This window comes from Panthera uncia (assembly GCF_023721935.1).
Source record: "Panthera uncia isolate 11264 chromosome C1 unlocalized genomic scaffold, Puncia_PCG_1.0 HiC_scaffold_4, whole genome shotgun sequence".
NCBI lineage: Eukaryota > Metazoa > Chordata > Mammalia > Carnivora > Felidae > Panthera > Panthera uncia.
The window spans coordinates 80,848,419-80,869,945 of NW_026057585.1; the positions used below are offsets into that span (position 1 = coordinate 80,848,419).

General features: G+C 48.3%; 1 protein-coding gene across 4 annotated transcripts; it reads right to left on the bottom strand.

Moving 5' to 3' along the window:
- Nucleotides 1–1,043: 1,043 nt before the first annotated feature.
- On the bottom strand, nt 1,044–19,389 carry TMEM39B (transmembrane protein 39B). 4 transcript variants are annotated; one of them, XM_049617608.1, is made up of 9 exons: nt 19,278–19,389; nt 17,493–17,619; nt 16,765–16,984; nt 16,079–16,162; nt 15,605–15,759; nt 8,428–8,764; nt 7,309–7,496; nt 2,918–3,038; nt 1,044–1,500 (listed from the first exon to the last, which is right to left on the bottom strand). In XM_049617608.1, exons 1-9 carry the CDS (start codon nt 19,279–19,281, stop codon nt 1,258–1,260), a joined length of 1,479 nt encoding a protein of 492 aa, XP_049473565.1. In that variant the 5' UTR covers nt 19,282–19,389; the 3' UTR covers nt 1,044–1,257. The 4 variants fall into 4 exon arrangements, with proteins under 4 accessions (XP_049473565.1, XP_049473569.1, XP_049473566.1 ...); XM_049617612.1 differs by lacking the exon at nt 19,278–19,389 and adding an exon at nt 18,987–19,239; XM_049617609.1 differs by lacking the exons at nt 15,605–15,759; nt 16,079–16,162; nt 16,765–16,984 and having other exon boundaries at nt 19,278–19,385.
- Nucleotides 19,390–21,527: the final 2,138 nt, after the last annotated feature.

Below are 21,527 nucleotides of genomic sequence, written 5' to 3' on the forward strand. Positions count from 1 at the left end.
TTTTTATCTGTCTCATGCTTACCTAGTATGATGCCTTCCTCGACACCAAAAAGTTTTTGTTGCAATATTTGTCTCCCATACACCACCACAGACTCATCTGCATATCCTGTGGCCAAAAAGGGCTCAGGAAACAGAGTAGACGAGTGGCTATGACTGTCCTTTTTTCCCAGTGTGAGCCCTCTAGCCTGTCCAGTAAGAGCCAGGTGGTCCTCCAAGCAGCTTTGTTTCCACTCTAGCGCTTGACCTTGCTTACACACCCTCCCTGGCCTAGAACCATTGGTCCACCCTGATCCACCTCCTGCAAAATTTTCCAGCTCTACCCCACTCCCACCCCTTGTTCCCTATCCTTCCTGCTCTAGGAACCATTCTGCTTACCTGCCCCAAATACACCAGAATGTTCCAAATCTCTGTATTACATGTCTCCTTTACTCTGCTTGAAGTGCCTTTCCCCCAGTTTGCCCACCTAGAAAGTGCCTGACAACTCAGACTGTCCCCTCCTTCGAGAAATTCTTAGAGCATTAAACATGCTCTCTCCTGCGCTGCTGTCTTGTAACTGTTAACACCCATCCCAGTGTAGTGTGACCTGTCTGTTTCTGTCTTGGCGTCCTGTCTACCATAGCACCTGACACAGAGCAGGGTCTCAGTGACTGCATGCTGAGAGAATCAGGACATCACATTTTGAGAGGATAGTGGTGTTGTCTTTTGGGAGGGTTTTTTGGCTGCTGTGTTACCTTCGGCAAGTCACTATAGCTCTCTGAGCTTGTTATTCACCTATAGAGTTAGAGTGACAGTACCTACCTCCTAGGGTTGACATAAAAGTTGGATTGAAACAAGGCTTATAATACACATGAGAGTAATGTCTGATACACAGCATTCAGCCAGCGGTAAACACCATGACTTCTGGTGTCTCATTTCCTCTCCACTGGAGCAGGCAGGACCCATGAGGACCCCAGAAGCCACACACAGGGCTTCCTGGCCCAGAATCCTAACCTCTGCTCTCTGCCTGACAGGCAAGAAGGGAAAGAAACACAGGACACACAGGCTTAATGGGAGTATAAAAATAGGACTTTTTTCCCCCCTCATAATCACATCAATTATCAAAGAAAGAAACAGTATGTAACAAAAATACAAAGCTCTGGTCAATTTTTTTGTCTGTTTTTGTGTTTTTTTGCTCCCTCACCCAACCCTCCCCAACAGCCCCTTCCCAGAGAGCTCCTGGCTGAAGCCTGGATGCTGTCCCTGGGGTCACCCTGGGGCTTAGGAGAACCGGTGGTCCAGGTCCCTCTGGGGGCTGGCCGAGTAGGAGTAGGCCTTGCCCAATACCAAGCGGTCCCGCAGCAGCTTGAAGAAGGCATAGTAGTTGCTGAAGAGGATGAGCGCCAGGGAGATCGTCTGGTGCCACTTTTCAGAGGACATTAAGGAGTACAGCTGGTAGACAATGACAGCACCCTCCAGCAGCAGAAGGATGTTGAGGATCCTCAGGGGTTTGCTGAAAAAGAACTGCCCAGGAAAGGGTAGGCAGGGACTGGAAAGTATGTTCAAGGAGCCTGCCTCCCGGATGGGGGTTTGGGGTGGGCCAGGGAAGGGGACAAGCTCTGGGGGACCCATGCAGACTTGGGTGGGGAGGAAGACTGTGAGGTTGGACACGGACTTTGCCACCTCTCTGCCTCTGCCTGTGGTGTTTCTTTTCCGGGAAGCTTTTCTTGAGAGGTTTCGCTTACTCCCTCAAACTTTTTCTGGTCTATAATCGACACCTTTTTATATGTGATCCTCCTGGGTATAGTCAGGCCTGAACAAATTAGAATCTTACGACACAGGCATGGAAAGTCATCATAGACTCTACAGTCTGAGAAACCCACTTCTTCATGGGTAGCATCCCGATCTAGGCCAGAAGCTTCTAGGGCATGTGGCGACACCTCACTCTGACCTGGTATTTACAAAGGAAGACAGAGTGTGGGGACTCGAGAAAAATGTTCTCATCCATTCCAAAGTGCGATCAACGTCTTAGGGAATTTCAATTCTGCAGGGACCAAGGTACCTGACCTCAAGAGCTACTTAAAGGATGGGAAGAGAAGTGGCAGGAAATGGGAGTCCAAGAAACCAGCATGCCAGGCTCAGTTCTGAACCTGACAGGCTACAGGACCTTGGGCAAGTCCCTTTCCTGTCGGGGCCTCGGGTTTCTCTACCGTGAAGAGATGACCCAGATCAATGATTCCTCAAACTGTGTTCCTTGGAACCCTGGGTTCTGAGGAGGTCTTTTAGGGGCTATAGCAGTGGTGAGTGGGAACTGAAGGGAGTTCCAACTCTTTCAAATAGAGTAGTGCCAGGAGGTCCTATATACCAGACTTCAGTCTATGACTGTGTTGGAAAAAAGGCTTTTGAGAGTAAAGTAAGTAAATAAAATGGAGACCACTAGCCTCAATGATTTTGAGCAACCCTTTCCATAATGCTGAGCCCAGGAGTCATGACCATCAGATCCCAAGTTTCCGAGCAAGGCACCCTTGAACGAGTTAGACCCTCTGAGCCAATTTCAGTCTCGGAAAATGGGGAGAGCCGTGGTGTTTCTCTCACACACAGGCGAAGACTGCACGGAGGCTACATGGCAACTGCTTACCACTGTGCCTGGCGCACCATATGGAATGGGGATAGTTCTTATTTTCGTCACTGAGAACCTCTTCTTTTATTGTATCATCCTCCCCGCCTCCACCCGGTGTTTTCGAGGATCAGCCACCAAGTGAGCTGCAGTTATGAAGTCACCACTGGTATGGCTGTCCTTGTGCTGCACAGTGTGTAGTTTCCGCTGGATTTGGGAAATGCGGAAAATAGCTGTCTCTTGCTAGGACATCACCTTCCCGTCCGGGATCCTCCTGCTCTCCAGATCAGGCCCCACCCCTCCTTCCCAGGGGAGGAGACTCACGTGGAAGCGGAAGTGGGAGACGTCAGAGGGGATAGCCACGTTGTAGTGGCCCACTGCCTTGTAGACGTTCTTGCTGTGTTTCACCAGCACGCCCTGCGGCCACATGCATTCTTCCGTCCACCTGGAGGCACAGCCCAACAGTGCCCCTTATGCCCAGCTCACCCACAAAAGGGGGTACCAGAAGCCTGGGCCTGGCGTGATCACCAGGGCCCCCGACTCCCATTTCTATCATTTAGACACAGTGACTTTCCTTTTCTGGGTCTCAGCTGCCTCCTCTGTAAAATGGGGTAACAATCATGAGAAATTCACTGCACTGGGAGGCAGAGGGCCTAGGGTTGTCATTCATGTCTGAGAGACCGTCCAGAAAACCCTTTTCCCTCTTTGGGTGCATTTTCCTCACCTGCTCTTAACCTCTAGCCTCCAGCTGGTCTACTACACAGCTGCCCGAGTGGTCTTTGTAAAACACCAAGCTGAGCCTATTCTCTGCTCGAACCCCCTTAAGTGTTTTCAGTGCTCTCGGAGTCAAGTCCCCAAGGATGTGGTGTTGCCGCTGAGGCCCTTCTGTGACTCCCACCGCACAGCTCAGGCACAAGCCATTCAGAACTGTCTCTAATTCCTCCAGCACAGCTTACCGTTTCATGTCTCTGCGCAAGTCTCTCCCTCCGACTGAACTGCACTTCCTGATGCCGTATCCTTCCGGCAGGCTCTTTCCAAACTCAGGATCCTCCAGAAACCCTTCCTCAAACTCCCCACAGAGTTCAGCATTCTTCAACTGCTCCCTGAATCTCCTGCTACTGGTCCACTTTCCCCAGTGTTTTATCACTTATGTATTTCCCTGTATCCCTCACTAATCTGGGAACCCTTGACGGAAGAGATGGTATCCAATTCATCTCTACGACCTCAGAGCATGACACAAGGCCTGGCACAGAGGGACTTCAATAAGCATGTGATTGAGATGGTGGGATCTTCCAAATCTTCCAGTGTTCTGCCAGATATCACAGGGACTCCCGGGGTCCTGAGCCAGAGGACAGAGAATTGCTGTCTACAAAAAACTCTATCTCATTCCTACCCTGTTGATTCATTCACTTAAAAACCAGTCATCAGGGCACCTGGATGGCTCAGTTAGTTAAGCGTCCGACTCTTGATTTCAGTTCAGGTCAGGATCTCAGGGTTGTGAGAGCCAGCCCCGCATCAGGCTCCGTGCTAGGTATGGAGCCTGCTTGAGATGCTCTCTCTCCCTCTCCCTATGTCCCTTCCCTGCTTGCACGGTACTCTCTCTCAAAAAAAACCAAAACAAAACAAAACAAAAAAACAAAAAGAGGGGCACCTGGGTGGCTCAGTTGATTAAACGTCTGACTTCAGCTCAGGTCATGATCTCACGGCTTGTGGGTTTGAGCCCTGCGTCTGAGCCTGCTTCAGATTCTGCGTCTCCCCCTCTCTCCCTGCCCCCCCCCCCCAAAATAAAAAAATAAAACTTAAAAAAAAGAAAATAAAAAAGAAAAACCAGCTATCACATTATACCTAATAACACAGATGAAACTCACAGGGATGTGCTGAATGAAAAAGAAACTGAACCCAAGATTTCATTTACATGAACTTGTAGAACAGCCAAAACTAACCTGTGGTTAGTTTATTTATTAAAAAAAAAAATTTTTTCTTTTTGAGAGAGAACACGAGCACGTGTACACGCATGAGTGAGGGAGAAGGACAGAGGGAGAGAGAATCTTCTTTTAAAATGTTTATTTATTTTTATTTTGAGAGAGAAAGTGTGTGCAGGGGAGGGGCAGAGAAAGAATCCCAAGCATGTGGGGCCTGATCTCACGAATCGTGAGATCATGACCTGAGCCAAAATCACGAGTTGGGACACTTAACCAACTGAGCCATCCAGGCACCCCGAGAGAGAGATAGAATCTTTTTTTTGAGATTTATTTACTTTTGAAAGAGAGAGGGCAAGCGGAGAAGGACAAAGAGGAGGGCAGAAGATCCAAAGCGGGCTCTGTGCTGACAGCAGTGAGCCCAATGGGAGATTTGAACCCATGAGCCGTGAGATCATGACCTGAGCCGAAGTCAGATACTCAACCAACTGAGCTATTCAGATGCCCCAAGAGAGAGAATCTTAAGCAGGCTCCATGCTCAGCACGGAGCCCGATGCGGGATTTGATCCCACGACCCTGGGATCATGACTGGAGCAGAAATCACGAGTCAGATGCTCAACCAACTGAGCTACTCAGGCACCCCCCCTATGGTTAGTTTTGAAAGAACGTAGAAAAATAGTTGTCTGGGTGGTGGTGGTGGTGAGGGGGCGGTCATTGGCAAAAGCTAGGAGGAAATTTTCAGAGGCTGTAAATGTTCTACATCTTGATTCGATGCGGGCTATGTGGGTATATATGACTATCAAAACTCAAATAATTATACACTTTAAGATCTATGCATTTCACTATATGTAAATTTTACCTTATAAAAAGACTAGACACGAACCACAAAAATTTACTGTGGCCCTATTATAAGCCAGGCACTCTGGGAGTGAGATGGCTGAGTACTTGACAGGCAAGGACCCTGACGACCGGGAGCTTTACTCCTGGAATAACAGCCAAGTAACTAAGCAAACACAGCAGAGTGTTAGGTGCAATGATCATGATATTATGGGGTTGTGGGAACACAGGGGAGGGGCGCCAAACCCATCCTGGGTGGTGAGGAAAGTGTTCCTGGAGGAAGCAAAGTGCTAAGGAATGCATAAGAATTAATCAGGAAAAGAATTGGAAAGGGTGTTCCAGGCAAAACAAGCATCATATGCAAAACCCTGGATACACACATGCATATAGAATTTGAGGATCTGAAGCAGTTTGGTCTGGCTAAGGCAGAGTATGAGTGGAGGCATGGTAAGAGATGAGGCAGAAAAGGCTGGCAGGACCCAGTGTAGCGGCTGGGAAGCCATGTGCAGGAGCCTGGGTCTTCTCTGTGGACCACAGTGAGCTACAGACAGGTACCTCCCTCATGTTCAGCTATATTCTTATTTTTCTCATTTTATTTTTTTATTTTTTTATTAGTGGGGGGGAGAGAGAGAGAGAGAGAGAGAGAGAGCGCACACACATAAGCAGGGGAGGGGGCAGAGAGAAAGAGCATCTTAAGCACACTCCACGGTCTGCATGGAGCCCAATGCTAGGTTCCATCCCATGACCCCACTGAGATCATGACCTGAGCCAAAATCAAGAGTCAGACACTCAACTGACTGAGCCCCCCAGGTGCCCCTTAGCTATATTCTATCTTTCTACTCCTCGCTCCCCTCAGAGGCTATGGCTAAGCCGAGCCCCCTTTGAGCCCATTTGGCAATCTTCATCCCCTTTCCTGGACCACCTGGACAGAGCCTGGGAGGGTCCCTAACTAGCATTGACAGCCAACATTAGGAAGCTTGGCTTCTGTGGCCTTCCTTTGCATCTCTGCTTCTTGGTGGGCCTACCCCTACAAATCTGTCTGGGGGCCTCTTCTCTGCCACACCTTGTGCTCGGCCCACGGCTCAGATAGGATTCAGGTGGGTCCAGACTCAAGGAGCTTCCGGTCTACTGGGGGAAAGCAGGCAGGAAAATTAGGGTAACCTGGGCGAAAAGTACTGCGGTAAAGGCACCATGAAGGACGAGCCAGGCTGAGGGGAGGCCGGCCCAGCACCTCAGGGCTCCTGAGCAGGTGACTTCTGCCTCTGCAGGGCCGTCCTGCAGCTGGGCTTCTTTCGGCCCATCATCCTAACGATTTGTGTACGGCTGTCACCCCCACCAGACTGTGAACTCCTCAAGGACCTTGTCTCAGTCATTTCCTCCCCGTGGCTCTGCTTCCCTGGCCAGGGCTCACCATAACCACGGTCAGGGCTAACACAGCACATATCCTCTGACCAGACAGATGGAATGGGTTCCTTCACTGTTCAAAATCCCCCCAGCCCCCCTCTGCCTGTAGGTCAAAGTCTAAGCTCCTCTGTCCAATACATAGCACCAGGCTGTTTATGGCTTCGGTAGAGGTAAATGCCTGCTGGAAAGGAGGGGACCTAATGATTGAATGGATGAGTGAGCAAGGGACAGAAGGAGAGAAGCAATGAATGAATGCAAGAGCGTATTGGTCAACGAGCTGAATAAAGAACAGTCAGCGAATGAGAAAGTCAACGAGTCTGTGAATTTACTGCCTAGCCTCCTCACATCTCCAGCACACTGCAAGTTACCTAAGGACAGAGGACATGTCTGCCTTGGGTCCTGCCATACCCTCCTCTGGCCACAAGGCCCAGCACACCAGATGTGCTCAACAACCACCTGCTGACTGAATGAATGAGTTGGTGACGGAGGAGGGGACTAACTCCAGACACTGACCAGGAGGGCCGGGGTTGGGCAGAGAAGGGCAGGGCGACTCACGGGTGCTGCAGCACGTTGGAGCACAGCGCTGGGTCCACCTTCTGCCAGCAGCCCAGGTGGGCAGCGGCCTTGTGCAGTAGGTCACAGTAGCTGGCAGGCAGCAGGTGCTGCATGAGGATGACTGAGGTGCTGATGGACACCAGGAGGAAGAGCTCGCAGGACCAGCGCTTGTCATAATAATGCGTGTTCTGGGGGCAGGGGGTGGTGGGTTAAGGCCTGGGATGTCCATAATGGCCTCCCTCCCTCCCCCTTCCCTGATTCTGTCTGCCTCGGAAACCAGGACAGCCCTCAGTGGGGGCCTGAGACCAAGGATCAAATACCTAACGAAGAAGGCTTAATCATGGGCTTAGACCCTGTGCCCACTACTCAGTTCTCCACAAGCTCCTCTTACATAAAAACTGCTCCCGCTGCCTACGACTCTGAGCCAGAGCATAGACTCCGGGGTCCAACAGACATCAGTTCAAATCTTGACTCTGCTGCTTTATTAACTATGTGATGCTGGGCAAACCATTTCACTTCTCTGTGCTCTAGCTGCCTCATCTGTTAAATGAGGATAAGAATAGCTACCAACCACCTATGAGAGGCGTTAGGGAGATTATCACACTCCTGAAAGCTCTAGCACATTGTAGGTGTTCAAGAAATATTATGTCCTCTCAGCCTCAAATCATTCAGCGCAGTCTACCCCTGGAGAAATGTTTCCAGCCTACTGTCAGCTGGGGAGGTACCTTCCCAGAAGGCCAGACGAGCAAGAGAGAAGGCACAGGCTTTTGGAGTCATTCAGGTCTGGATGAATCCTGGCTTTCCTACTTACTGATGAAGCTGGACACTGTGACATGCCTGTGCCAAAACAGCCACAGTGAAATACAACATCACTGCTTTTTGTTATTAATCAAGTATTATGAACAGCAATATCATGTCCCAATCATTGGCTGGGTGACCTTGCGCAGGCCACTCCCTTTCAGGGAGCCTTGTGCTCTCTACTCTAAAATCGAGGTAGCGGTCACTCTAGCCCTCAAGAGAACAGATGGGAATCTTGTCAAAAACGGTCCAGTTATTTACGCAAGGGGGAGGGCTCCTGCGGGGCAGCTCCCCCCCACCCCCACTCCACGAGCTACGTACCTTCACAAACCAGACAGGCACAAAGGCCACGTAATAGGCACTCAGCATGGAGCTGACCAGCACTTCCTTCATGCGCCAGTTGAAGTCCATCTTGAGGAATTCTACCTCGCTGCGGATGAGGCTGGGGGACAGGCAGCAGGCGTGGGTGGGCATGGCATCTGGGCCATACAGCTGTCGCGTGTGCTGCTTCCACGTCTCCCGCAGCGTCAGCAGGTAGTCCCGGCTCCGTGCCAGGCCACTGACGGCCTCCCGGGGACCCACAGAGGCCATGTGGCTGAAGAGGTTTGTCTTGCGCAGGTCACAGTTCAGCTGCAGGAACGGAATGTACATCCCAAACCTGCTGGGGAAGACAGTGGTGAGGGTAGGCCTGCCCATGGGCCACAATCCCAATCTTTACCCACGGAGGGAATCTTCTTTCGTCCCTGGGCCTTAGCTCTCCCGGCTGCTCAGAGGAGAGAATTTACCCATCCTTCTATACAGCCATCCTCCGGTAAGACATTCAACACACGTATTAGCATCGAGTGCAGGCCAAGCATTGTGCCGAGCGTCGGGAACAAAGTAGGAAGTAGGAGACAAGGCCCTGCCTCACAGTCTATTGCTGACCAACAGTGATCCTAACAGCCCACATTCCTTAGGCACACTCCATGCTCTAGACACTGTACTAAGTGCCTCACACACGTTCTCTTCTTGTGTGTCTCCTAAGAACACAATGCATTAGGTACGGTTATTTTGTACCCTTTTGAGAAAGCTGTGGCTCAGAGAAGTGAAGCGGATTCCCAAAATTTACCCAATGATAAGGAAGCAATAGAGCTGGGATTCAAACCCAGAACTGTCTGGTACCAAAGACCGAGACGCATAATCAACAAATACTAAGAGTAATTCATTAGTTAAAAAAAAAGGTACAAGGGGTGCCTGGCTGGCTCAGTCGGTGGAGCATGCAGCGCTTGATCTCAGGGATGTGAGTTCGAGCCCCGCACTCAGCACAGAGCTTACTTAAACAAAACAAAACAAAACAAAACAAAAAACAAAAAACGGACGCGGTACCACAAGAGGTCTAAGTTGTTATGGCTGCATACATTAAAGGCAGCTCTTCAGCTTGTGGAGGAAAGCAGTTCAGGGACAGTATTTACCGTGTGCCTATTATGTGCCAAGCACTGAAATGGGCCCTTGAACAGTACAAATCCCTTTCCCTGAGTAGTACCCTTAGGGTTGGTGCTACTCAGTGTGGGGTATTTTGAGTGTATGGCTGGTATCTTTTGAGAAGAGAACTAGATAGACCTAAAGGCCAGGAGAGTAGATAATTATAGAAAGTAGCTAAGTGCCAGGGTGCCTGGCTGGCTCAGTTGGTAAAGCATGCAGCTCCTGATCTTGGGGTTGTGAGTTCAAGTACCACATTGGGCATAGAGATTACTTTAAGTATAAATAAATATGTAGGGGGAGAAAAGTAGCTAAGTTAGCCTAGCACGTGTCCATGGAACAGTGTAGTAGGTGCTATTTCGAGGCGTTCCTTTTTTCAGCTTGGGGCTTGTCAATTTCCCCAGGTCCTCAGACACAGCCCCAGAAAGGTCCCTGGGCTGCCCCTACGAGTTAGGGCCAATGAGAATGCTACATTTTCTTCCCCAGAGTAGCGTTTTTCTTCCTTTTCCCTGATGTTCCAAGAAGGAATACATGAGTATCCTTGGGTAAGCAGTTGGCCTTTTTGGGTTTTTGCTTTCTGGTCTATAAAATGGGGATGCTACCATTCTCCCTGGTATAAGGTTAAGTAAGATTACTTTGAGAACTGTGGTCAGCAGGGTCAAACAGGCCAGGATTAAAATCCCAGCTCTGCTATTGACTAGCACTCTGATTTAGGGCAAGTCATTTCATCTCTATGAGCCTCCGTTTCCTTAATTTGCTTTAAATTACATAGCTTGTACTGATCCTCTACACTCAGGTATTACACCTAGTGTTTTCATAAATACCCTCTTTCAAACCTTGTAACAACACCCAGCATGGTGTTTGACCCAAAGCAGAAGATCCGTAAAATTTTGCTTAGAAAAGAGAGACCAGGGATTCTGTGGGACAGAAAAGAAGACTGTAATGGGACTCCCAAAATATTCTTCAGGATACCCTGTGGGAACGAAGGAGTGGAGCACCGGTGGGATCAGGGTGATACGAGGGATTCCGACTCAAATTTAAGGGCAAGTACTCAAGAATCTCCCTGGTTTTGCCTCTAAGGAGGACTGCAGATACAGTTACGTTATTTGGCAACAGCAAGTGACTGCTCCGCGGGTCACAGGTTAGAAGCAGCTTCACTGCAAGATGGCAGATTCCCTCTCACCTTCTCCACTCAAGACGTGACCGTATAAAAGTAGGTAATAAATTCATATCAGCAAAAAGAATGGGAGTGGGGTTATTGGTTCACAAACGATTTTGACAAATTTAGAAAGCAGCGGGAAACATGTTGGCAGAGGAGGAAGGAAGCCATCAACAGAGCGACGCTGTCCAACAGAAATATAATGAGAATTACGTATGTAATTTGAAATTTTCTGGTAGCCACTTTGAAAAAAAATGAAATTAATGTGAATGCTCTGCTTAACCCAATATATGCCACACATTATCATTTCAACATGGCATCATGATTTACCAATGAGATCTTTACTTACTTTCTTTTTTTGTACTAAGCCTTCAGAATCTGATGTGTACTTCACACTTACAACAACACATTTCAATTCAAACGAACTTCTCTCAAATGTTCAATAATAACAGGTAGCTAGAAGCTGCTCAACTGGATGGCGTAGGTCTAGAATATGCTGCGAGGGCTGTACTGGGGGTAGGAGCTTATCTGCCCAGTGACCCAAGAGAGACTCTGGCTTGAAGCAGACACATCTGATAAAGGGTAGAAGTGAGCAGCAGGACTGAACAAATGGGATTAAACAAAGATCTGTATTTATTTATAAGAGTCAGTCCATTTATTCCCTTATTCACCTCACACAATCTACCCTGAAAGATTCTTCTGTAAAGAATGTGAATAAACTACCCTGGGGAGAACTGATATCTCTAATGGGGGCATCCTAGGGTAACCCCCTCACCCTGGTTTCTGGCCTATGGGGGCGCACAACTCACTTATCCTAAAGCAAAGTCTGCCAGTCTGTCGTGTCCTGCTCTTATAGTTAGAATCCCTGGCCAAAGCTCCCACTCATATATACAATGGCAGAGGGAGAGGAAGTGTGCTCCAACCTACTCAGTCCTTCATTTGTAAGTGTAAAGAGACAACTGAAGAAACTAACGATGCTTAGAAGCCTAGCAGCAGGAAACGAAAGATTGACCCCAGTGGAAAGACAAAATTGAGGGAACATGAGAGATTTTTAAAACAAGAACAGAATGCTATGAGAAAAGGACAATCAGAAAACAAGAAAGAGGTCTGAGAGATAAAAAATTTGACTGCTGAAAAACTCAATAAAAAAGCTGGAAGATAAAGTTGAGAAAATCTCCCTAAAGGCAAAGTAAAAAAAGAGAGAGAGGAGAAAGAGGGGGGAGAGAGACAGAGGGGAAGAAAGATGGGGATGGGGGGGTGGAGAAAGGGAGAGCGATGAAAAATATGAGGGAAAATATAAGAGAAACAGATGATCACTCTATGAGGTCTACCACCTTAAGAACAGAAGTCCTAGACAGAATAGAAAAAATGGAAGGGAAGATATTATCAAAGAAATAATAGGAGAAAATTTCCCTGATCTGAAGAAATAGCCAAATCTCCAGGTTAAAAAGTCCTAGAGTACAGATACGATGACTGACGAAGTCCCACACCAGACACCTCCTTATAAAATTTCAACTAATCAAAAGACAAACAGGCTACCTCTAAAAGCTTTTAGAAAGGAAAAAACAAGTCATCTACAAAGTAACTGGAATCAAACTGGCATCAGACTTCTCACTGGATGCTAGACACAATGGAATAATATCTTCAGACTTCTGGGAGAATATGAATTTGAACTTAGAAATCTACATTTAGCTGAACCATCAATCAAGTATGAAGGCAGAATAAAGACATTTTTAGACATGCAAGGCCTCTAAATGTATATACCTCCCACACCCATTGTTAAGGAAATTACCTGATAACGCACTCCAGCAAAATAAGGGAGAAAACCAAGAAAGAAGACATGGGATCCAGGAAACAGTGGATCCAACCCAGGAGGGCAGCGAAGGGAAGTCCCAGGCTGAGAGCTGTACAGCAGGCCTAAAGAGCAACCACTCCAGACTGGAGCAGGAGGATGGAAGGCTCCAGGAAGGATGTCTTTAGGGGGAAAAATGGACTCCAGGCAACAGGTAGCATGATTGAGAGGCTGGATAAACTTGAGGATATGTTGAAGGCCCATCACTCTTTTGTCAACAAGAAAAAAGAAAGGCAATTAGAACTCCAAGGAAAAAAAAAGAGCCTGTATTAGACAGTTACAATCTAAATACGAAGCAAACTAAAATGTGGCATGATTTTAAGCAATTGATGGAATGTAAGAAAAGAGAAACCATTTGACTTTGACATGAAGAACTTTCTTTTTTAAGAGGTCCAAGATTATAACTCAGTAACCACAGAGAAGGAACGTTATCTATGCACACTACTTGGTCCTGAAGTGAACGGTATTTTCATATTCATAATAACATCAAGGCTACTTATTGCTTTTTAGCTTTTAGAATTAACCTTAAACAAAGAATGGAAGACTTAAATGTGGTTATATAGGAGAATGTGAATGTCAAGCTTAACAACATAAGAGTATAGCTGCCAGGAAGTGAGAGGAGGAAGAGGGGAGGAAAAGTGGAAGGGTAGAGTTCCTAACATTATTGTCTACATTAAAGGGATTAAGATACTATTGTTGATGAGATTAAAAAATACAGGCATGGTGATATTATTGGAAAAGATAATCAATAGAAAAATAAAAATAATAAGTTATCAAATACTGGGAATAGTATGGATGGAAGGGTGAATTAAGTAAATCTTCACCTGTCATTGAAGGGAATCAATGTATGTATTTGTGTGTGCTTGTATATGCATAAAACATTTATTTCCAGGATATACAAGAAACCAGAAATGGTGGTGGTTACCTCTTGGAAGGGAAACTGGGTAGCTAAGAGACAGGAGCCAAAGAGAGACTTCTTCATTCTATGTTCTTTATACATTTTTATACATATTTATACATTTTGAATTTTAACTATGTAAACCTATTATCCAGCTATAAAATCAATGATAAATTTTTGAAAGGAATAAAGATACTAGAATTATGGAGGTAACTCCTTTTTGAAAGGAATAAAGATACTAGAATTATGGAGGTAACTCAAAAAACACCCAAAGTCAGAAACAGTGAGAGATCGCTTTGGAGAAGTGGGACTAAAAAGCTAGTAAGTAGGGCGCCTGGGGGGCTCAGTCAGTTAAATGTGTCTGACTCTTGATTTCAGCTCAACTCATGATCTCATGGTACAGGAGTTCAAGCCCCACATCGGGCTCCGTGCTGACAGTGCACAGCCTGCTTGGGATTCTCTCTCTCCCTCTTTCTCTGCCCCTCTTCTGCTCGTGCTCATTCTCTCAAAATGAATACACTTAAAAAATAAATAAATAAAAAGCGAAAAAGTGGGGTTGGAGGCTGTTGTTCATCATAAGCTTTTTAGCACTACTGGACTGATTTGTTAGGCTATGTATGTCTTATGTTAATAAAAATTTAAACATTAAATAATAAAAAAAAAAAAAGGCAAAGTATGAATACTAAATGATACCTGTCCCCAAAGAGAATGGATTCACTGGATAGCAACCAGAAAGTGAGAAAATTAAGGCGACTATTGACGGCTCTAACCATTTGTTATCATCTATCAAAAATGTACTGCACCTTTCAGTACAGTCATTCTACTTCTGGGAACCTGTTGACAGAAATATTGGACAAGTGGGCAAAGATGTATGCAAAAGAATGTTCCCTACCTCACGGTCTCCAATAGGGAAAGCTAGGAACACCTCAAAAGGGCACCAATAGAAGACAAGTACAACTGTGAAAAATCTACACAATGGAATACCATAGGCTATTTAAAAAAATGAGGCAAACCTGTATGTATCGCCATGGAAAAATACCCAAGTTATATGATGATGCAAAAAAATGCAGTAAATTGTACAATATCATGCATAGTTTAATTCCTTTTTTGTTAAAAAAAAAAAAAAGTATACGTGTGTATGCTCGGACAGAAAAATTTGGAAGGATATGCTGCAAATAATGGTTTTCTGGAGGACTGGTGTTCTATAGGACTTTCATTTTCTACATTAAAAGCTTCTGTAAAGTTTAATGTTTTTATATGACACGTGTCACTCTTATAATTAAACACTAGTTATAACTGAAACAAGTGTGATGGGGCTCCTCCCATGACAGTGCCCTTTTGGTCATGCAAGGTACAGAGGGAGGAGTATCCAGCTCTGAAGCTTCCCGGGACACAGAAATGGCCCAGCCTGAGGAAGTTCACGAACCAGAAAGCCCAGGGGTTGGGAAATGATTGTAAATGCCCAGGCAGCCAGGAGCCTGCCCCAAGAACAGCCAGCGTGGACATCTTGCCAAAGCTCTCCCCGGTTCTAGGTCAGAAGGGGGAAGTCCTGGGCTCTTTCCAGACACTGTCTTTCCGTCCTCAATAATCTGGGCCCTGGTGAGATGGAGTGAGTGAGCAAAACAAACACAAAGACTGACATACACGCATAGACGTGTAGATATGCACACACACTTCATGCATAGACACCCACACAGAGAGACATGCACACACGCAGGTGCTCGCATGCACACAGACCTGGGGGAGGCACCGAGAGATTACATAAACATTAACATACAAAAAAAGACAGAGAAAGAGAAAGAACCAGAGAGAGAAGAAAGAGAGAGGGAGACAAAGCCCATGCACCCCTATCAGGAACTGTTCCTTTGGCATATACACTCAGATCTGAGTCCCATTCTGACCTCCCCCTTGGTGGCACCTTGGGTAAATGAGGCCTGCTGTCTCAGTTTCTGCTCCTGCAAAAAACTAATCACCTTAGTCTCAGGGGGATGTTCTCAGACAACGTGAGAGGATATTGCTGCTGCCCTGCCATGAGTCTTCCAGGTATGGGGGCCTGCTGACCCAGCCACACTCAGGGCAGAGGTCAGGAGCCAGGTGCTAGGCAGTGAGGGGTGGAGTGAGGGGTACTCACGGATAGCAGAGGAACAGGAGGTTCAGGAAGGAGTAGGTCCTGAAGAGGTGGATGAGGGAGCGGCACAGACTCCAGCCTGTTGCCGTGAGAACGGTGAAGCGGGTGAGGAACAGCAGGATGGAGCGAAAAAGGGAGACCTTCCCCCTCTGAGAAGCCTGGGTCAGGGCGAGATAGGACAGGATGGGGCCTTGGATAGGCCACGGGGACTGTGCCCAAATCCCACCCAGCGTGACCTGTGATCCCACCCAGGGAACCATGGGGCAGCAGGCCGGACAGAACCTGGCAAGGTGAATGCTCTTCCTTGGCGCCCAGGAAACTCCAAGAGTAACGGGATGTGAGTAATGTTCTTCAACCAAGTTCAAAGGGAGCCCCAAGGAAAATGCCTTGGGCTTGAAGGGCTAGGCGTGTTTCCTTGGTACCCCCAGGGGAAAGGCGAGTCCCCAAGTCCCCGGTCATCCTCTAGGACCCAATCACCTCCTTCACGATGGACCCAATGAAGCGGCGGCCCAGAACGATGGTGGTCACCATCAGCAAGTTGAAGTCGATCAGGTGGAAATTCTGTCAGGGGGCAGAGGCTGGGGGTCACGTGGGCCCCCTGCCCATATACGGGCTTTTTTCAAACCCACCTCCCCCTGCCCGGTCCTTTCCACAGGGACTATCCCCACTCTCCGACCTTCACAAGTCTCTAGCTGAGTCAGGCCAGGAAATTACCTAGAGGAGCAGAACAGGACCCAGAGGAGGGAAGTGGGACAGTCCCTGGAGATAAGAGAGTGGTGTGTGAGCCCTGTTGCTCTGATCACCCATGCTCCGGTCCCTGAACCTCTCTTTCTACACGGAGATCTTTCCACTCCTTAAAATACTCAGGTATGCCTGTGGCTCTTCTCCCCCACAGGACTTAAGATTCTGCCTTCCTTTAGGCAAAATCTATCCAATTTATCTCCACTACCTTTGAACCGCCTAATGCAGTACTGAGCAATTCGGGTGAGTGTTCAGGAATCATTCATTTTCTGTTCCTTCTACATGTTCTATGCCCGGCATTAGGCCAAATGTACAGGGCACTCGGTAAGCTGTGTTAAACTGAAGCCAAACGTCACACACACACACACACACACACACACACACACACACACACACACAGCTGGTCCTAGCTGGGCACCTACCAGGGAGGTGTGGGATGGCGGGTGGGAAGGCGGATACCACCACACTGTCTTGTAGATGTTGATGTAGTGGACGAAGAGGGCTATGAGCTGGCAGAAGAAGAGCTGCAACTCAAACAGAATGCTGGCCTGGACTGGCAGCTCGGGGATCTTGCAGTGCTGTAGGGGCACGACCGTCTGGGTGGCCAGAGGGGGGCTGGAGAGGCCCGTCCCAGAACTGCTCCTGGGAGGTGGGGAGGGAAAAAACATCAGGAGCTGTCCTGCGAACCCCACCAAGAAGGGCTTCTGGGGCAAAGGATGGTGAGGTTGGGTCAGAAAAGCAGCACAAGGCAAACACGGAGTCCTAATCCTGCCTGTCAGACAAAGGAGCCGACAGACACTTTTCCTATCCCTAATCTTATTCAGGCTTTCCAACATTCCCCAGGAAGGAAAGAATTATTAGATCCATTTTACAGATGAGGAAAAGGAGGCCCAATGAACGGAGACAACTTGCTGAAGCCACCAGAAAATCAGGAGCAGAAATGTAAGTGGAATCCTGTAACTGGGCTTACTATACTATGTCCCTCTGCATCTGCCCAAGTGACCACCACTCTGGGTCTTTTGCTGCTCACTGCACTCTAAGCCCCCGTCTGGGATCTGGGGTATCACATCCTAGAGCCCAGTGAGAGAGAGCTTTGTTCATACTGCCCCTGTGAGCCCACAGTGAGGGGCAAGACACAGAGGTGGTTTACCTGGTGCGGGAGCGGACACTGGTGACTGATGCGCTGGAAGTATGGCCCCCACCAGAGCCCCCTGACGATCCTGGCTCACACAGTGGATTTCGACAGTAGGATGTCCTGTTGGGACCTCTTCGTCCTCCTGTGGGACTCAACATAAAATAGATCCTCAAGCCGGAGGGCATATATCAAGGATAACAGCAATGATACTGGCTACCAGTTACCTGGTGTCTCGTTTTATCATTCAATCACAGAGACCTCTGATCTGGCCCCTGCCTACGGCTTCAACCTCATCTCCCATTCCCTGCCTGGCCTCCAAGCTTCAGCCATCCTGTCCTTTCTCTCCTTAAGCAAATCAAACTTGTTGCTACCTCTTATCCTTGCTGTATGTCTGGAGAGCCCTCCCCTGACTGCCATTTTTTAAGCATCTGCCCCCATAACCCTCTTATTTCTACTTTTTTCACAATTCAGTCTTAGAATTTATCTTATTCACTTGTTAACATATGTATCGTCTTTCTCACTAGAGCAGGAAGTCAGTGAGGTCATTAACTTTAGCTGTCGTTTTCACTGTGTATCCCCTCCCCCTACCACAGAGCCCAGCATAAAGTTAAGTGCTCTATAAGTCTGTCTTGATGAGTGGCTGAACCCAGCAAAATAGGTTTCCCACAGATTAGGAAACTGAGTTTACACTGTGTCACGGGTAATTGGTGGGTCTGAGGCTTGAGCTCTTAGCTCTGGCGTACGCTGTCCTGTTCAGATACTACAAGCCTCTCTAGGCTTATGATTCTGGGCACCCTTGAGGTCTTTTTCTCAAGAGCCCAAGATCCAGCTCAGTAGGCATCCTGGGGTTTCATGGTCAGGACCAGGACCTGAGCACAGGGTCAAGGATGTGGGTTCTGGGAGAATGCTGTGGTTGTGGACCCAAACCCTATTTCTCTAAGCTTGTCAGTGTAGCCCAAACTCCCAGGCACCATCCTGCACAAAAGCCCTGCACAAAGGTCCTAAGCACCACCCCAGTCCTAATCAAAATTACATCCCTGTTCAAACCACCTCATGGCAACAGAGCCTGCACTCGCCTAGCTTCCCAGCTCAGAAGGTTTTCTCACACGTGTCTCCAAAAAGTACTTGTTCAGCTCTGCCCCCAGTCAGGCTCCAACCCAGAAGCTTTGTTCATACACTATTACACCTGGCTTAAAACATCCCACATAAGCACCTTCAGTCCAAAAGCTCTGCCCACACCCACTATCCTCTCTTTAGAAGCTCTACACCCACGTAAAGCCCCTAGGCCCAGAAGCCCCGCCTACACACAGTTGTCAGCCCAGAATACGCGCCCACAAGCCAATAAAAGCTCTCTTTGCCCAGAAGCGCGGCTCCAGAATGGGCTCCCTAGGTCCGGAAGGTCTTCTCGCCCCGCCGCCCCTCGTGCAAAGCCCGAAAACCCAGAAAGTTCGCCCCCGAACAAACGCCTACAACCCAGGAGCTCCGCCCCAGCAGTAAGGCCCCGCCTACCGCTACGCCCCGTCCCCGCTTCTAACCCAGGTGAGCGGGTCTTCACCAAAGCCCAAGCCCCCACGGGCCCTCTCCCTTTTAGAAGCCCCGCCTGCCGCGCCAATGCCCCGCCCCTATAACCGAGGCCCCACCCTGCAAAGCGACAGGAGGGGGCGGGGCCCCTCTGTGCCCCGCATCCCCTCCCCCTTCCCTCGCCGGGATCTTGTCCGCGTGGGGGAGCAAACAGCAGCTTGGCCATCCCGACCCCCACGTCTGCCCGTTCCCCGGCCGAGCCGGACCCGCTCCGCTCACCCATCTCCTCCCCCCGGCGCTCTCCGCTCCGCCGCCGCAGCTCCTGCGGGCAATATGTCGGAGGCGACGGCGGCCGGGAGAGGACTAACCGCCGCAGCCCAGTCCCCGGGTATCAGTCGCGCGCTCCCGCCTGGCCGCCAAATTTGCATACAAGGCGGGCTGGAAGCTGGGAACGCGCTTCTTAAAGGGGCCGCGCGGACCAAGGCGGTGCCTGCGCGCTCTCTTTGTCTCCAGGTCCCCTACGCCCTTGCAGCAGCTGCTGCTCGGGAGACCCCAGAGGGAGGGAAGTCACCTCCTGCTTTTCCCTTGCGTGCCTTCTCCCACCGTCTCTTCAGGCCGGAGGGAGGGGACCGGAACCGTCCCTCGGCTCCTGCGCGAGATGGACTGTATCCTTGAGTGGCCCCCCGGCGGCTCAAATTCAACGCGTCCCAAATTGGGCTTTCATTTGTCTTTAGCCTTATTGTTCTCTGGTCCACCCTAGCGAAAACCTGGGAGTCGTTTCCCTCGACCCCCCACACCCACTCTTTCACTTAGTTTTGCTGACCCTAAATCCTAAATATTTCTCCTGCCACCACCTTAGTTCAAATCCTGCTTCTGCCAATTCTGAGCCTTGAAATCTTTTTTCTTGCTCTTTACAATGAGGCTCGTAATATTCACCTTATAGGTCTTGGTGAGGATTGAATGAGATAACGCTCACAGAACAGGGTCTGTTTTTAAAAATGTTAGCCATCATTATTATTAGGATGCATGGCAAGCACTTAACACAGGAAACACTCAGTAAATGAGGTACTGTTACCAAGTGTTATGATTTCTTCCCTCACAAGACCTGTAAACTGTCTTAATCACCTGGTAGCTCCATGCTTAGCACAGTGCTTGGCACGTAATAGACATCAATATTCAATTAATTGAATGAATTAGTAGATATTTGATATTCATACTTACAGTTAACTGGGAGGAGATGGACATAAAATTAGTAAATTCTGTAGTATATCAGGAGGGGATAATTGTGGGGGTAAACAGGAGAGGGGTATGGGAGGTTGCAATTTTAAACAGGACAGTCAGAGTAGGCTTCACTGTGAAGGTGACTTTTGACCAAACGCTTGAAGGAAATGAGTGAGTCATGTAGATATCCAGAGAAAACGGGTATTCTGGGCAGAGGGAAAAAAAAAAAAATCAGGTATGAACCCAGCTAATGTGTTTAAGAAGCGGCAAGGTCAGGGGCACCTGGGTGGCTCAGTTGGTTGAGCATCTGGCTTCGGTTCAGATCGTGATCTCACAGTCTGTGGGTTTGAGCCCTGCATCGGGCTCTGTGCTGACAGCTCAGAGCCTGGAGCCTGCTTTGGATTCTGTCTCCCTTTCTGCCCCTCCCCTGCTCACACTCTGTCTCTCTCTGTCTCAAAAATAAATAAATTATTATTATTATTTTTTTAATTTAAGAAATGGCAAGGTCAGTTTGGCTTGGCTGAAATAGACATGAGAGTGGGATGTGAGAAGGGGTGGACACTATAGGGCTCCTACTTACTCTGAATGGGATGGGGAAGATGGAGGGTTTGAACTTACATTTTATTTTTTAAGTTTATTTTGAGAGAGAGCATGAGGGTGCGTGTGTGCACGTGGAGGGGAGAAGCAGAGAGAGAGGAAGAGAGCGAATCCCAAGCAGGCTCCGTGCTGTCAGCACAGAGCCCCACACAGGACTTGATCTCAAGAACGGTGAGATCGTGGATGAATTGAGCTGAAATTGAGTGTCGGATGCTTAACTGACTGAGCCACCCAGGCTCCTCTGAACTTACATTAAAAAAAATTTTTTTTAATGTTTATTTATTTTTGAGAGAGACAGAGTATGAGCAGGGTTGGGGCAGAGAGAGAGGGAGACACAGAATCTGAAGCAGGCTCCAGGCTCTGAGCTGTCAGCACAGAGCCCGACATGGGGCTCGAACCCACGAACCATGAGATCATGACCCGAGCCAAAGTCAGACACTCAACCAACTGAGCCACCCAGGCAACTCTGAACTTACATTTTTAAAGAATCACTCTGGCTGCTGTGTGAGAATAGACTGTAGGGGCACAAGGGTGGAAGCAGGGAGAACAGATAGAGATAGGGCAATGATATTAGCAAGAGATGTTGATGGAATGTACCAGATTGAGTGAGGGAGTGAGACATGTTGGATTCTGGATGTGAAGGTAAAGTGAGCAGGATTTGTGGACAGATTGGATAGGTGTGTGGAAGAAAGAGAAGATCAAGTATTACTC

What these genes read in the sequence shown, in the direction of transcription:
- TMEM39B (XM_049617612.1), bottom strand. Translation starts at nt 19,224, where the DNA reads ATGGCCAAGCTGCTGTTTGCTCCCCCACGCGGACAAGATCCCGGCGAG. An exon ending in AGCGGGGACGGGGCGTAGCG is followed by an intron (nt 17,620 to 18,986) that starts GTAGGCGGGGCC and finishes TGAGTCCCACAG; the next exon opens with GAGGACGAAGAGGTCCCAAC. An exon ending in CTCCTGTTCCTCTGCTATCC is followed by an intron (nt 8,765 to 15,604) that starts GTGAGTACCCCT and finishes CTTCCCCAGCAG; the next exon opens with GTTTGGGATGTACATTCCGT.